General features: G+C 52.0%; 1 protein-coding gene across 9 annotated transcripts in view; it reads right to left on the bottom strand.

The window, feature by feature from the left end:
* The window catches only part of MEGF11 (multiple EGF like domains 11), a 333,487-nt gene that overhangs the window by 207,942 nt on the left and 109,932 nt on the right, over positions 1 to 15,613 (bottom strand). For all 9 annotated transcript variants that reach the window (XR_008992643.1, XM_036932243.2, XM_036932236.2 and 6 more), the window contains exons 2-4: positions 12,135 to 12,240; positions 7,851 to 7,952; positions 3,729 to 3,829 (exon numbers count right to left, since the gene is read on the bottom strand). Coding sequence is in view for 8 of the 9 variants with exons in the window: in XM_036932243.2 (XP_036788138.2) it covers positions 3,729 to 3,829; positions 7,851 to 7,952; positions 12,135 to 12,232 (301 nt within the window). In the remaining variant the exon portion in view is untranslated. The remainder of the gene's footprint in view (positions 1 to 3,728; positions 3,830 to 7,850; positions 7,953 to 12,134; positions 12,241 to 15,613) is intronic.

Below are 15,613 nucleotides of genomic sequence, written 5' to 3' on the forward strand. Positions count from 1 at the left end.
ACCTCCGAGGTGTGGAAAGGAGGAGGGGGAGGGGCAGGGGCTGCTGGGCCTGGGCTCCTTCAGGAGGCTCCCAGGTATGCAAGCTTCTCCTGTGGCACCCAGCACCCTGGGTACAATCCTCCAACCATCACTACCATTTCTTCCTCTCATTAGTGACCCTGGGGCCACCACTCCCTCATGGACAGGTGGGTGGCTGCCCCCACTCTTTATTCCCACCACAATAAGCAGGAAAAAGAATACTGGGTAATGGCTGATACCCACCTGTTTGGGGCTGAATTGTGTCCCCTAAAATCCATATGTTGATGTCCTAGCCCCTAAATCTTCAGAAGGTGACCTTAGTTGGAGATCAGGTCTTGCAAGGGTAATCAAGTTAAAATGCGGTCATGAGGGTGGGCCCTAATCCAACTGGGCTGCTGTCCTTATAACAAGGACATGTGCAGACAGACACACATATGGGGACAGTGCCATGTGCAGAGTGGAGCTGGGGTGCCACAAGCCAAGGAATGACCAGAAGCCAGAAGGGAGACCTGGAATGGATCCCCCATCACAGCCCTCAGAAGGGACCAGCTGACACCCAGATTTTGGACTTCTAGCCCCAGAACTGTGAGGCAATAAGCTCAGGGTTGTTTCAGCCACCCAGGCTGTGGTGTAATGGCAGCCTTAGGAAATGAACACCCCACCCAGCCAGGGTCACACTCCTTCTCCCAGCCCAGATCCACCCACCGTGCTCAGGCCTGCCTCCAGGTCTTTGCTGATGGGTCCCTTTCCAGCCACCCCCAAGATGCCATTCCATCTGTCCCTAAGTCCCACGAAGCCCCCGTGAGCCCGCAGGTCACAGCCCCTCCTTGCCTATGCCTGGTTTCTATCTGGTCCTTCCCACGTTCTTCTCCAGGCTGCTATCTAATCATTTTCCTGCATGTTGATCTCGCCTTCCCAGCAGGCCCATTTTCCTCGAGGGCAGGGGCTATTTCTGAATTGCAGCACAGCACTGTGGGTGGGCCACAGCCGTTGCTAATAAACATCAGGCTGAAACACCCTTGGAGGGTGTCCCCCTTCCCTCTGCTGTCTGGAGCTGGTTTCTTACGAACACCTGGTAAGTGGGTGTCGCTGCCGGCAGCCTCTCTCTACTCCTGCCCGTCTTTAGGAAGATGCCACGGAAGCACCTATACACTCTGTGTCCTGTATTTGTGTACTTCCACTAGGCTACAAGCTCCTCAAGGCAGCAGCCATATCTCCTGTGCATCTCTTCCCCAGCACTTGCATAATAGGAAGCAACAAGTATAAGCTGAATGAATAAACATGAGCACATGGAAGAACCTATTTACCATGGGTGCGAGGACTCTGTACATTTCAAGGGAGTCATGAACCCACTGAAACTGTGTACAAAGGACTGTGCATATGTGTAGGTTTATATATGTAATGTGCATTTTCCCAGGGAGAGGGTCCATGGAGCACTGAGAAATAAAAATAAAAAGCCAAGACAGAAAAAAATGTTAAGATCCACATCCATCGAGTGGGCCCTAACATTAAGCCCCTATGCTGTGCCTGGTGGTGTATATACTACTATCCCCACTTTCCATGAGCGGAAACAGGTCAGAGCAGCGGCATCTTGCCCAGGCTCATGAACAGAGAAGCGGCCTATCCCACTGGTTCAGAGCAGACTGTGGAGCCAGGCAGCCTAGGCTCAAATCCCAGCTCAACCACTTTCTAGCTGTGTGACCTTGGCCAAGTTACTTAATCATTCTGTGACTCAGTTTCTCTACTAATAAAATGGGGGAAATAAGGGTACCTACTTCAGAGGGCTACTGTGAGGAGTTGTATGTAAAAGTGAAAGGTGCCCGGCATGGGCTAGGTACTCTGAAGACCATGGCAATGAGATTAAGGGGAAGAATGTGTCAGGGGCAGAGCTGAGGCTCAAACCTAGGCCTGCGTGTGACTCAAACCCAGCCTCTGTGTCATCACTACCAGCACCCGACATGCCTCAGTGCCCTGTCTCTTTGCTGATACTCACCTGTTGCCTTCTAGGAAACACCTTCACTTCTCAAGGTGGCTTTCCTAGCTTGGCTTCCTGAAAGTGGGTTGGCCTGTGGCCACCAGCTCAGCAGGCAGCACCTGCCATTACATAAGGAGCACGTGGGAGGACAGAAGCTTCCCTTCCCAGTCAGCAAGCCGGAGCCTGTACCATCAGGACACTTAGGGCTTCTGCCCTGCTCTTCATTTGCCAGGAGCTTTACCAACATCCACAAATGGCCATTAGAAAGGGGATGTGCCCGTCCATTCCAGGAGCCCTGTGCTGACGTCCAAACTCCCTTTATCATTTCCCTGAGTCTATCACTGTGCTCTGAGCTGCAAAGAGCTGCTCACATGCATCCTGCTTGGGCTTTATGAGTCCTGTGTCCCATCGCACGCCCAACTCTTGCTCCACTTCAGGCAGACAGAGCAGCAACAGCAAAGCCTTGATCTCATTTCCACACCTGGGTCTCATAGTCACCCCACCCCAGGTCACCAGCCCTCAGCCCTGCTCCTGGGAAACAGCCTTGTGGGGTTTGCTTTGGGCGAGTAACTTTGTATTTCCTGCAAAACCGTCGCTATTGAACCCATTTGCAGGAGCATTTTTCATTCATTCCTGTAACGCAATTAGAATCGAGTTTCTCCAGCATTAGGAGAGACAAAACATCAGTAGAGGAAAATTGTCATTTCGTTCCCAACATCAGCACGCCCACCCTGCCCAGACTCTCTGGGGGGCTGGCTCGCTCCACCCGCCCAAACGGCGAGGAGAACCCTAACAAGGAAGACCACTCTGCAAAGCTGCCCCCGAAGGAGGAGGCAGGAGCTCTGGGGGTGCGCTCTCCTCTCAGTCATTCGACAGGGGCTCCCAGCTTCTCAAGGGCACCCTCAGTGCCCCCCCAGAAAACACTGTACTAGTCCCATTCCCCTGGCCAGAGGTGAGTGACCCTCTACCAGGGTCCTGCAGTCACTGTCCTGCAGGAGTTACATGACTTTCCCAAAGCCACATACCTGGGGGACTGGGACCAGAGCCAGTTTTGCAGGCTCCAGGGTGTCTCCCACTGTACCACATGGCACCCCGACTCAGAGGCCCTCAGCTGCCAGAGCTCAGCCTTTGTCTCTCTGGGGACACTAAGGCTTCAGTTTTCTGAGCCACTATGGACAAATAGGGACAGAGGTAACATGTGTCTTTCATGCATCCGCCTTTTCTTTGGTGTCTCCCAGTCCTTCATAGAAACCCTCCCACTTCCTGAAACTGGCCCCTTATGTTCTGTCCTACTCTTGTCATCCTCCTTCTAGGTACAATGATCTTGCCAACCAAAGATCCAGCCTTCCTTCCTTCCTCTCTTCCATCCATCTATCCCTCCTTCCACCCCTGAAGCCTTTTGAAGCACCTCAGCTCTGTGCCAGGCACACAGCACTTCTTCCCCATTGTTCCTCAGAGCACCTACTCCAGAAGCATCCACTTCTCTTCTGACCCCAGCAAAGCCTAGCACTGACCTGTTAGGAGGGTCCCCTGATGGATGCATCTGTGCTGACCTATTTGCACCAGACCCACGATCCCGTCAGAGCCGGCAGCAGGCAGGAACTTCTGGAGCCCTCAGGTCAGCTGAGGCCTGCTGCCCAGGGCCTGGATGACAGCCCTACCTCCCTTCCTCTTAGTCCCCCTCCATCTGCACCCCCCAACCCTGGAGGCCAGAACAGAGGCAGCCCCTACGTACGTATGCAGAAGTCTCCACTCTCGTAGTAGCCGGGGCAGCACTGGGACCTCCGCCGGTACATGGTCCGGAGACCACGCCGATACGCCGTCTTGTAACTGATCCTAAGGCACAAGGGAGAGAGCTACTTGAAAGCATTGAAAATCAATCACTCCTGTTAGAATGATATTTGTGTTAAGCTATATCGAGGATGCCATTCAATAATTACTTTAAAATGCATGGCGACTTGGAATATGAAGGAACACACAATAAAGAAAAATCGATGGCAGGATCTGGGCTGTTGAGATGCAGAATGTAGTTCTGACACTGCTGCTGTTACACCTGCTGACTTGTCCCCAGTCCCTGCAGAGAGATACTTAGAAGGAAAAGATACTTTCTGGGGTGACATTGTGGAGGGCAACCAAGGGCTCCTTAAAGCTTCCAGACCCTGGGCTGGAGGAGCCCATGGGGTGACCAGGACAGGAGTTGGGCCCTGGAGCGTCTATGCCTACCGCCAGCACCCCAACAAGCGGGCTCCTTGTGGCTCCCCAGTAACGGGTCCACCCACGTGGAGAACTGAAGCAGAGTCAGCAAAAGACTCTCTGAGTATGACTCAGTCCCAGAGGGTGGATTAACCTCCCTCTCACCAAAAATAACCCTCCTGGGGAAGAGCCTCACATGCCACCCCTGGAGAACTGACCCCTGGCCCTGCAGGGGAAGCAGCTAAGGCCCAGGGAGCAGAGGCAGCTCGGGACCAGAAGTTAAAGACCCAGTTTCCAGTTCTTATGCTGACAAGGGTATTGAGACCTCACCCTGAGCCAGAGAGATTGAAAGGCAAAATCCCATTCCATTCTCTGCCTGAGGCAGACAGCATTATTATGCTCCCTTTATTTTCTTTTTTGGAGCCTTTATTCTTTATTTTACGTGCCCCTCCTTTTGTTTTATGGATGAGAAAACTGAGATTCACAGACATTAATGACTTATTCGAGGTCACACAGTTAATAAGTTTGGGAGCCAGGACTGAAACCCAAGTCACTTTAATTTCAAAGCCACTAGGATGAACCTACTGCCCCATGTCAATTCCTACAGGGGGCTTGCTGGGCTTATGCAATGGCCAGTGAAATGGACGGTGTGAGGACTGAGTCCTTAGAAGGGGCTCAAAATGGGGTATTGATGGGCAAAGCCCCTTCCTCACACATAGGTCAAAATGGAAAAGATGTGAAGCGGCCATTAAAGACCAGAGAGATGAGGTAACTCCCCAAGGTCCTGGTGTTAACTAGGACTCAACTGCAAGCCCTCAAGCTTTGAAACCAGAGCCCTTCTGCTTCCCCACCGGGACCCCAGGGGAGCCTGCTCCGTGGGCGGCTCCTCTTGGGGCAGAGCAGCCGGGTGGGGCACTGGAGACGCCTACAGCCCCCCTTCCACGGCGGGTCAGGCCAGCTTGGGAAGGGCATCCTCCCGCACAGGCCAGCCCCCCAGTTACAGCCCACCCGTTATGACAAATGACAGTGTGGGGCTCCAGGGAAATCTGTGATATTTGGGAATGTCATAAACTAAAGTCATTCTACTTTGTCAAAAACCCATAATGGAAGGTAAGCTGGCCTCAAAGTGAAGCTACTTCACCGGCACAGGAAGGCCCTTGGCAGTCGCAGGGGTTACGTAAGCCTCTCAGATAAAGAATGACTCAGGGTGACTCAGAGGTCATGCAGTCCATTCCTCCCAACAGCGCTAGCCCCAAGCCCTTCCAATGGAGAGGTGGTCTCAGCATCATTAAAGTGCCCCAGCAGACAGATATCCCTGACTGCTCCCGGCGTGAGGGTGGGAAACAGGGGAGGGAAGGGGCCGGCGGCCGGGAGAAGGATGCCACAGTCAAGCAAGCCATCCCGCACTGACGCACACCAATGGTGCTGCTGCCAGCATGCACACTCCGGGGCATGAGGAAAGCTGCAAGGCGACTCCGTAATTTAGCAAAATAATAATTCATGTTCCAGGAATGCAGCCTATTTAATAAGCAGCCACCTACTCACTCTTCCTTAGTGGTGATGGACAGCGGCCCAGGCCTCCAAGTGCCTAAGAAAGCCACACCTCCGAGCAAACCTGGCTCTGGCACAGGGCCTGACAGGGCTCATGGAGGGGCAGGACTTCTATTTCTGCCTCTGCCTTTGATCAGGGCCACAGACAGCTACCTTGGCACAATTAGGGGAGTTGGAAGGGGAGTTATTTGGTCCCATCTCCTCATTTCACCAACAAGGGCTACAGGAAGGGGATGCACAGCTCCTATTAGACCAACCCTCCTGCAAACACCTATGCAAGCTGGGGAACATAAAAAACAACTGTTTGAAAGCACTAGAGAGAGAACATATGCAGATACTGGAGGGAAGTAGACACTGGGAGGAAGGAATGACACTGGGAAGGTCAGCCCAAGGGCAGACCCCAGTCAACAATACTCCAGGCGACTAAAATTCAGAGAGAAGACACACAGGACAAGTCCAGGGAGAGCCTGTAACCACAAAGTGAAAAGGGAAACTCCAGAAAAGAAAGAGCCACAAAGAAGCAGCCCCATATTCTTTGTAAAATCTCTGCCCAAACTTCTGGCCTCTGAATTACGTGTACGGAGGGCAGGGTCCAAGCAGTCAAGCTAAGACTAAAAAGACTGAACTTCCAGAGTTTGGAAATTGAGTTTAGCCAAGTTCACTGGGTATGGAAACAAACAATAATAACAACAAATCAATACTCTCTGGAGGAACAAAAAAGTTCAGTCTCCACAGTCACTTGCTCATAGTGCCCAGAATATAACCCAAAATTACAAGACATATAAAGAAATTAAAAATATTACCTATATAAGAGAAAAGGCGATCAATAAAGACCAACCCTGAGATGACCCAGATGCTGGAATTAACAGACAAGGATTTTAAAGCAGGTATTATATTTGTGCTCAGTGTCTCACAGCAAATTACTAGCAGAACTTCAAAGAACACCAGGACTTTGGTTTTTCAGCATAGAGCAAGTTTCCCATCCACATTGCTACCTCCCAAGATTCCTGCATAAACTGCAAAGGAGGACTGGGCCCGCAAGGAGCCTGAAGAGCAAAAGAAATCTGGAACCAGCATAGATGCTCGGCAACTAGGGAGCGGGCCCCCCGGGCAGCCTCTCCCTCCTCCCCTCACTTACCCTTCATCTGCTGGTTTCTTCATCCCTCAAAAAATAGTGCTGCTTTGCCTGCATCTAATACCTCATTTTTCTCCATTTTTTCCTGCACTTTTTAAAGTATTTCCACATTCCTGACTCCACTGGACCGTGCAGGTGGGGCGGGCAAGGATCATTGCATTTGATAAGTACACTGGGAATCCCAAAATAAAGTGACTTGCCCAGGGTCGCCCAACAAAACATGTTCTCTCTGCCTTCCTCTCCTCTCCCCGGGGCCAGTGACGTGAAAGAACAGCATGATTTGTGGAGGGCTGCAGACAAGGGAGCAGGGTTCCCAGGTGCAATTGCTCAGATGGAGCACTTCCCAAGGGCAGCCTGGCCAAGGAGCCGAATTCTACCCTCTACTCTGTTCTCTAAGTCAGTGCCCTGACCTGGGGGCTGTATCTCCTCTGAGGGGCCCATCTTAAGTTGAATTTCACCCCAGCAACTGACCCTGATGCAAGGATTTGAAGACAGGCAGTTTATTTGAGAGGTAATCCTACCAAGCACCAGGAGGGGAGTGGAAAAATGAGACAGGGAAGTAAAGGAGCCACTGAGGGTGTGCTGTTGAGCAGGCTACAGCTATGGGCGACTGGGGTTCCTTCCCCTTGGGGACCGCCGAGATATGTGTGCAACATGCCCCAGAGTTGTCCCCTCTCCTCTGAGAGTAAGGAAGCTGGGGTGTTGATGCGGCAGTTCCCCATCTGCCACTGGGTGAGGGGTGCCCCCACGGGCAGTCATTCCCTAGCACTCTGGCCTGCCCTTCCTGTAAGCTTCTCCAGCCAGAATGAAGCCCTCGGCCCAGCATCTCAGGTGTTCAGTGTAAAGAGTGCGCGTCAAGAGGACAGAGGCAGTGCACTGGCTGCATCTGCTACAGGGGCCTTTTACAAACTTGCACAAAGGTAAGACCTGGGGGCTCAGCACTTTCTCACTGCCCCATCATTTGACAGAAGGACTCACCGGTGCCTGGTGCACTTGAACCAATTGAGGATGTCTGTGCATCGCGTGTAGTAGATCTGGTCAAAGGGGTGTGCGTAGGATTCCTGGACAGTCACGGCGTAGCTGAGAACCAGACAGGAGATGGAAGCAATGGTCAGCACTTGGGAGGCTTAGCTGAAGTTCAGGATGGAGTCTCCATCCCCCGGAGAGCCACACCCACAGCCAAGTGTCCAGGGACTCCAACCGCCCCTCACCCCGGTATCTTCCTCCTGCTTGGATACCCTCAGCAATCAAATCCCCCTGACGCTAGGTTGGATGCAAGACATGCCCTTTACTGCTCTTTGGCCCAGCTTGTTTTCTGAAATCCTACTTCGTTTGACAAAGAATGAATAAAGAATGTTTTAGGTTTATTCTATGTGGTTCTGGAAAGCAGAACCAAGTTTCAAATACTTGGCTTGTTCATATCCTTAGGGTTTTCAAAGCACATGCATGAAAACTGATCTTTGCAGTAACTCTTTGAAGTGAGTCTCATTTACAGATGAAGAAACTAAGGCTCTGAGTTGGCCTGCCCAGGTCACACAGCTGATACCAATAACTGCTAATATTTATTGAGTACCTAGTGCTAAGTGTTTCAATCCCTTTTAATCCTCACACAGTCTCCTGAGGTAGGTGGAAACTGAGCATGAGAGGAGACATGACTTCCCCAAGGTCACCCAGTTACCTGCTGCTCTGTGTCTCTAGCACAGCTGACAGTGCATTGAGGACATGCCCCCATTCCTCCTGATCGAAGTGATATCTTATCATCCTGCTTATTAGCTGTAAACCTGAATCAATGGGTGGCAGCCACAGGGAAGCAGATCCTAACTTTACTAAAATAAGCCTTTCTACCTGCCTGACCCTGGCCAGGGTCATATGGAAGACAGTCAAGCCAGGATGCTGAAGCAAGGACTCACACTTCCTGTGTAGGCTAGAGAGGACCTGGCTGAGACTGGAGGAGGTCATTTTTGTGTAGATTGGTATCAGTGTTTTCCCCCAGAAGGCCAGATGGCCGGGTCCAGGCTATAAAAGCCCGTCTGCTTTGCCTGAGGAGACTGTTGGTTTACTGGCAAGGGGACTGGGCAGGCCATATCCTCAAGTGGGTCCTCAGCAGGCTCTCTGATGCCTGAAAGTTCAAAGGTCTAGAATTCAGAAAGAGGAGGCCAAGAGCAGTCAGCGATGCACAGGGACTCAGGGAGGTGGGAGTCTGTTTCTTAGAAGTGCTGAGAAGAGCCTCTACCAGCCCACACATCAGAGGGACATCTATGCAGACACGGCCCAAATCCGTAGATTTGGGGAAACTGAGGCAGTTTGACACACACCCCTGGCTTCCCGAAGGCCCTGCTAACTCTGAAATTCGACGATCCTGAGCTCTGACACGTCCACTGAGCACCTCACTTAGAGACAGGAGAATGAATGGATAAGAGTGCACAGTCTCTGGGTCAGCTTTGAATCCTGACACTTGTTAGCAGCATGTCCTTAGACATGTTATTTAACTCATATTAGCCTCTTTTTCCTCACCTGTAAATCTACGACAAATATTCCCAGGGACTTCATGCCATTATTGTGAGGATTAAGGAAGGCAATAAAATATCTACCTCTCAGGGTGGTAAGAAAATAAAGCTAGGTAATATAGGTAAAATACTCAACACAATAATAACACATGTGAAATGAGTACACAGGCAGTGTCTCATAGAGGCTGGCCATCATCATAGAGGCAGGGCAATGATTCACTTCCTGTGCTAGGCACTGAGGGACATTTCTTCCCTGACCATGGTTGGGGGACAGGAGGAGAAAGACCCCACACAGAACAGACTCGCCACCTTTGGTAAGCTCTCAGGGGCCCCTTCTGGCACGGGGAGCAACAGTGGGTGCTCAGAGAGAAAGCATCAGCCCAAGGCAGCAAGTGGGGAGAGGGTCCCCGGGGACAGGCCTGGCTTTGCTGGGGTGCCCTGGGCCGAGTGAGTCTGGCAGTGAGACCCTGGACTGACTCCAAGTCTCCGGGGCGAAGTGGGTGCTCCCAGTTTCATGGCTGGGTGGTTTAACACGCTCACTTGCCAACATGCTAATGAGGGGCCAGATTAATCTTGTAGAACTGGACTTTACTAGCCAGGGGAGGTCCTTCCACTGTGTTTTATGGTAGAGGGGCATAATTAACAAGGAGCCTGCCAGAAGCACTAATTCAGCTAGAAAATTTTCCCTAAGTGGTTTCTGGGGACCAGGGTGTGTTTCTGGAATGACACAACCTGGACCCACCCACATGTAACTGGCAGGAGAGCTCAGCTGGAAGAGCCAAGACGGAGGCACCTGGTGTCATGTGGGATCACCTGCAAGCCCAGGGCATCCCCAGACCTCATTAAAACTATTAGGGTCACTCCTTGTCTTCCCATCAAACAATAACCTCAGCTGACAACCCAATCAGCCTGAAAGGCCAGCTTAATGTGGGCTCGGTTCAAAGTATTTTCATATTCCAAATTTATTCGTGTTGGGCATAGGTATAGAAAATTAGAGTTTGGTTTGAGTTTGAGTTGATCCACTGGTACAAACAGGACTCAAAGAGAGAAGTCAGATTGGCCCTGCCATCAGGGAAGGCTCCCTGGAGGAGAGAGACCTCCATAGAGGCACTGGGAATGGCAGAGATGAGCAGGGGGAAGGAGGCATTCCAAGGGCTGGGGTACAGCACAGACATGGGCGAGAAACAACTGCATCTAAGCCAGGACAGGGGCCCAAGGGGAGAAGGGTTGCTGAGATTAGAGTCTGCAAAGCAGACTAAGGTGAAATTTCACCTGATAGCTCTCTCACTCTCTGGAAATTAAGGTTTAAATTCACCAAAACTAGAAGGGGCCAGGGCCTAGGGTAACCTCAGAATCATGTGGAAAACACATGGAAATTGCACATTCCCAGGCTCTACCCCAGACCTATGGAATCAGAATCTCTGTGGCTGGGACCCAGAAGGCTCTGTTTTTCACCCACACTCCCAGTGAGCCTGGTTGGCATTAAAGTCTCTGATAACCAGTTCCTGCAAAGCAGAGCTGTCAGCAAGAAAAGACAAGAATTGGGCTTCACGGTCCTCAAAGCACTTTCATGAAACTGGTACCCTGATCTTCTAACAAGCCTGTGAGGCAGGGGTAATTTTTCCTACTTGACAGAGCCTACACAAGTAGGCTCAGAGTGGTTTGGAGACTTCCCCAAAGTCACAGAGCCAGCAGGTGGAAAATCTGGAATGAACCAAGGTCCTCCTCACAGATCTGTGCTCCTCTGCCCTCTGCTCATAGCACTGTCTGCTCCAGCCCCAACTCCGTATGGATTCTCATAGAGCGCCCAGTCACTGGACATTGTGGTCCCCAGTCCCACTGTCCCTCCGCCTCCCCAGCCAGTCCCTCCAGGGCCCGGGGCTGCCCGGGTGAGGTGACTTTCCTGGCTGTGGGGTGGGATGTACCCCCTCTTGGGCAAGGAGCAAGGACCACCCCACCGGCTGTCCACCTCCACTATCCACTTCCCCCAACAGGCCCTCATCTGAATTTTATTCATTTGATTTATTAACATCTAAGTGGCAGAGTCATCCTGGTCAGCACCGCCAATCAATTCCAGGGTTTAATTTGGTTTTTCCTGATTGGGTCTCTGGTCACTTGTCTTTCGGCTCATCCAAATCAATACTTTAACCTTGTGCTTCAAAGTCAGGCAGTCTGCAGGGCCCCATCCCAGTCTCCCTGGACCCAGTGCTGCAGCCAGAAAGTAGCCGGCTCTTCTGCAGTAGCCCTCAGCTGCCCTCCCCTGGGCAGCCCTCCCCCTCAGGATGTCCCTCAGCCGTCCTCCTCAGGGCAAGCTGGTGTGCTGCTGCCAGTCCTGGGGGACGAGGAAAGGCACCCAGCATTAGAGAATACCGCAGCCGGACCACGGTCTCTCCCTGCACCCCACCTGTCCATGCACAGGCACTGAGCCCGTCTGGGCCTCGACTTCCTTGTCTGCAAAATGGCTGGGAACTGCAAATGTAGGGAGGGACACAAGCACATTGTCAACTACCAGAATGTGTCATTTAAGTTGCTGTCGCTCAACTGTCATTCAGTTCTCTCCACCCTGACTTCCCACGGCACCTAGTCTCAGACGGAATCTATCCTGCTTCGCCCTGTTCTTCAGCATCTGTGCTGCATCCCCAGCAGAACAGCAGGCCCTTGGCAGGCAACTCCTGACTCTGCTTTTGTCCCAACAGGGCCAAGCCCAGGGTGAGGCCCCCAGGAAGCACCTGGCCACCTGACACCCAGAGCTTACCTCTCCCAGTGGCTGCACACATTGGGGTCTTCGGGGTTCAGAGAGAAGACGGCTTGCAGGAGGGAGAAGACAATGAACGCTGCTTCTGAGAGCGCCATCCTGGACCCTGTGTGGGAGAAGCAACTAAATCAAAGGGACAACGAGCAGAGGAGGCAGGTCATTGATCGGAACGTCTTCCCGGGCATCTGTCGGTGCTGAGACTTCTCACATGAGGCAGCACAGACGTGACATGCTAAGCAGACTGCTTCCCATCGTCGTCATAATGAGCATTTGCAGGCTTAGACTAACATGGTAACCATGGAGTGGGAAGCCTGAGTCAGGGAGAAGTCCAAATTCCAGGGCTTCTGTAGGTTTTCTGGTTCATGGACCTGCTTTGGGAATCTAATGAAAGTCAGAGAACTTCTCCGTAGAAAATGCCCACATGCACATTTAGCTATAATTTCAGGGTGTCCTCAGGCCCGAGCCCATGCTTGGACCAAGACCCCCGACCTGGACTACTTCAAAGGCAACGCCCTCCCTCTGTCCCTTCTCCCTCATCTTTGACGTGCTTTGCCCATCCGCTTCCTCACACTACTCCTTCCCACCGTGAAGAGAGAGAAGGAAGGTGTCTGCCATGACCCTTCGGGAAGCTGAGCTGAGAAAACCCTTGGAGGTCACCCAGAAGCTGGGCCTTCCTCCTTGGAACACTATGGGCCATTAGCGATGGGCAGCCCAGGGGGTGATGTGAGTCTCTGCACACACCGCACCCACCGGGGGATGAAGGGCGTGGACAGCCCGGCAGGGGCCGTGGAGGAAGCAACTTGTAGAGTCTGATCTAGGCCCCTGAAGTGACAGCCTGTGGCAGGCATTGTGTGTATATAGGCGCCAACCCCTTTGGTCCCCTAAACTGAGCATTCACCCAAAAAAGAGCTCCTCATAGAGACAGAGAGCAAGGTGGGAGAGGCTGAAAGACCCCCAGGCTCCTTCCTGGCCTGGCATCGCAGGGCTCCATGGTCCTACAGACTTAGAGAGCTGTCCAAGGGTTCTACCTGCAGGGGGGCATCTGTGGGGACCCCAGAGCCACCCCAGGGGAGCTGGAATTCATAGAGGCCCAGACATCGGCTACAGAGGCACGAACACTAGGGCTCAGAAAGACAGCACTATTTCTCATGTGTACATAGATGCTATCATGATTTGCTTTAAAGCTTTACTGCATTCAGAGTAGCTTTTCTTCTCAACAGCCACACTGAAAAATGTGACTTCTAATAACTGGGAGTGGAGATGGTATAGAAAAAATCTGGACATTGGAAAGGTTGAGGGTCTGCTGCTCACTGGCCCTGAGCATACACATGAGGGGGCACTCACTCTATCTGGGGACAGAGAAGGGTGGCATGGATGTTGCAGATGTACCCCCTGTACCCAGAGGGAAGCTAAATGGGGCTCCTGTCTTCGTGAAAGGTTAAATGCCCTCCTCCCCATTCCCAAGAATTCCCTCATTAAACTCCTTCGTAGCAGCTCCTTCAAAGATAAACAAATTGTCACAAATTCTGAATAACTGTGGGGGTCCAAATTAATGATTAATGAGGTTTTTCTATTTGAGATATGGAAATAAGCTGGCTAAAATGTATGCTGAAAATCGGTTATGAAAGAAAATCGATTTTGCTATTTCTGTTCAATTTGTAGCCTAGGAGCACACAGCCACAGCCACCCATCTCCCCAGCCCGCTTATCCCACCCCTGGGCCCCAGAGAACTAATCGGCCCCTCCAGAGACTGCCAGGCACAGAGCGCATATAGTACTAGTGCTGCACAGTATTCCAGCCCATTCTCTTCCAACAGGAGACACAGGCAGGGGGAGAAGGGGCCCACCCACCCAGGACATGGCATCCGCTTTTGAGGAGGCCCAAGAGTAGGTGGGGCATCTTCTTCTAGGTGAGGTTTGGGCTGATGAGGCATCAAATAAATCAACTACATCAAAGGGACACCCACCTCTGGGAGGCACAGTCTGAATGGCAACAGCAGAGAATGCCTCATTGCGGTTCTCCCTGCGGCCCTGTCTCATCACCTGGGCGGCTCCTGTAATGTCCAGCATTCTCCCAAGAGGACCCCCGACCGCATCTTCCAATTTAAGAAGTTTAGAATATCAAAGGATGAGGCTACCAGGCTAGAGGAGATGGTTTCTCTGGGCCCTGTTAATCCATGGCTATAGGAGAGGGTGGGAGACACGGGTAACTTGGGTCATTGCAGAATTTGGCCCATCCATGCGAAGTCCAGCTCAGGCCCCCAGAGGCCCCCCATAGGGACTGGCTCCTTGGGGCGCCAGGCTCCCTACACTCATGTAGCTTAGGGTCCGGGCCACATGGCCCAGCACCCAGCACTTCCCATCTTGTACTGACACCTTTTCCAGTATGTTTACTTTATCTCTCCGATGTGTCTATAAGACTCGAAGGTGGGGCCGCGTCCTTGGCTGAGTCAGTCAGTTCCTTTCGGGAACCAGTCTTAGAAAAAGTATTTCTGCTTGTCTCAGACTCTTCACTGAGGCAGAGGGAAGAGCAGCCAGAATGGAGCCATCTGCACATGGGGACAACTCGTTGCCATGAACTTTAACGGGGCTTCCCCGGCTCTCTCGCAGAGGATGGATCCCAAAGACACGTGCTTGCAAGATGACTGAGGGGAAATCGATGCCACCACAGTGGTTATTAGCCGACTCCATTCGGAGTGACAGAGGTTAACGTATCGGACACCATCTGATTTAGGGCATTAATAATTAAATAAGAAAATGCCCCTGGTTTCCCTTCTGAGGAACAGACCTGTAAATAGATCACCTGGTTCCTTCCCTCTCGACTATGCTCCCTGCATGTGAAGGAGCAGAGGAAGGGAGCCACGCTCCAAAGGTGGAGACATTTCTCTCCTGCTGGGGGTGTGGCTGCTTTACTCCTGATGAGCCAGGCAGGGGTGAGGAAGGGGAGAGAAGGTGGCCAGGAAGTGAGTCTCTCATATCCGCCCATGAGGTGTAGTCAGTTGGCACTCCTGCTACAGTCTGAACTCATAAATCGAGCCCTCCAGGGGCACCACCTGCCTGGACCTGGGCCACGCCATGCACACAAAAATTAACACATATCAGCTCCACCTATTTGAAGAGACTAAAGCAGCAGGTGGTTAGGACTCACTGGGGGGCCTGTGGAAGACTTTAGAGTGAATGGGACTTAAGATGGACTGAACATGGAAAGGTAGAAGGCAAAGAAAAAGCATTGTAGGGGCAGGGACAGCATAAGCAAGTGCATGTGGGCAAGACTATGCAGGTGGCACTGGAGGGGCTGTGGTGGAGTGTGCACACTGCAGAGCAGTAGTGGGCAACGTGGGAACCTTTGGGAGACACTTTCCCAAACTGGGTTCTTGGGAACACTAGTCCCATGAGATATTGATAGAAATCCCCCAAAGGTTTCCATGAGTGAGTAAGTTCAGAAAAGGCTGCATGCTCTGTCCTTATGTTAAATATTAA

The sequence above is a fragment of the Manis pentadactyla genome, chromosome 11, assembly GCF_030020395.1.
Source record: "Manis pentadactyla isolate mManPen7 chromosome 11, mManPen7.hap1, whole genome shotgun sequence".
NCBI lineage: Eukaryota > Metazoa > Chordata > Mammalia > Pholidota > Manidae > Manis > Manis pentadactyla.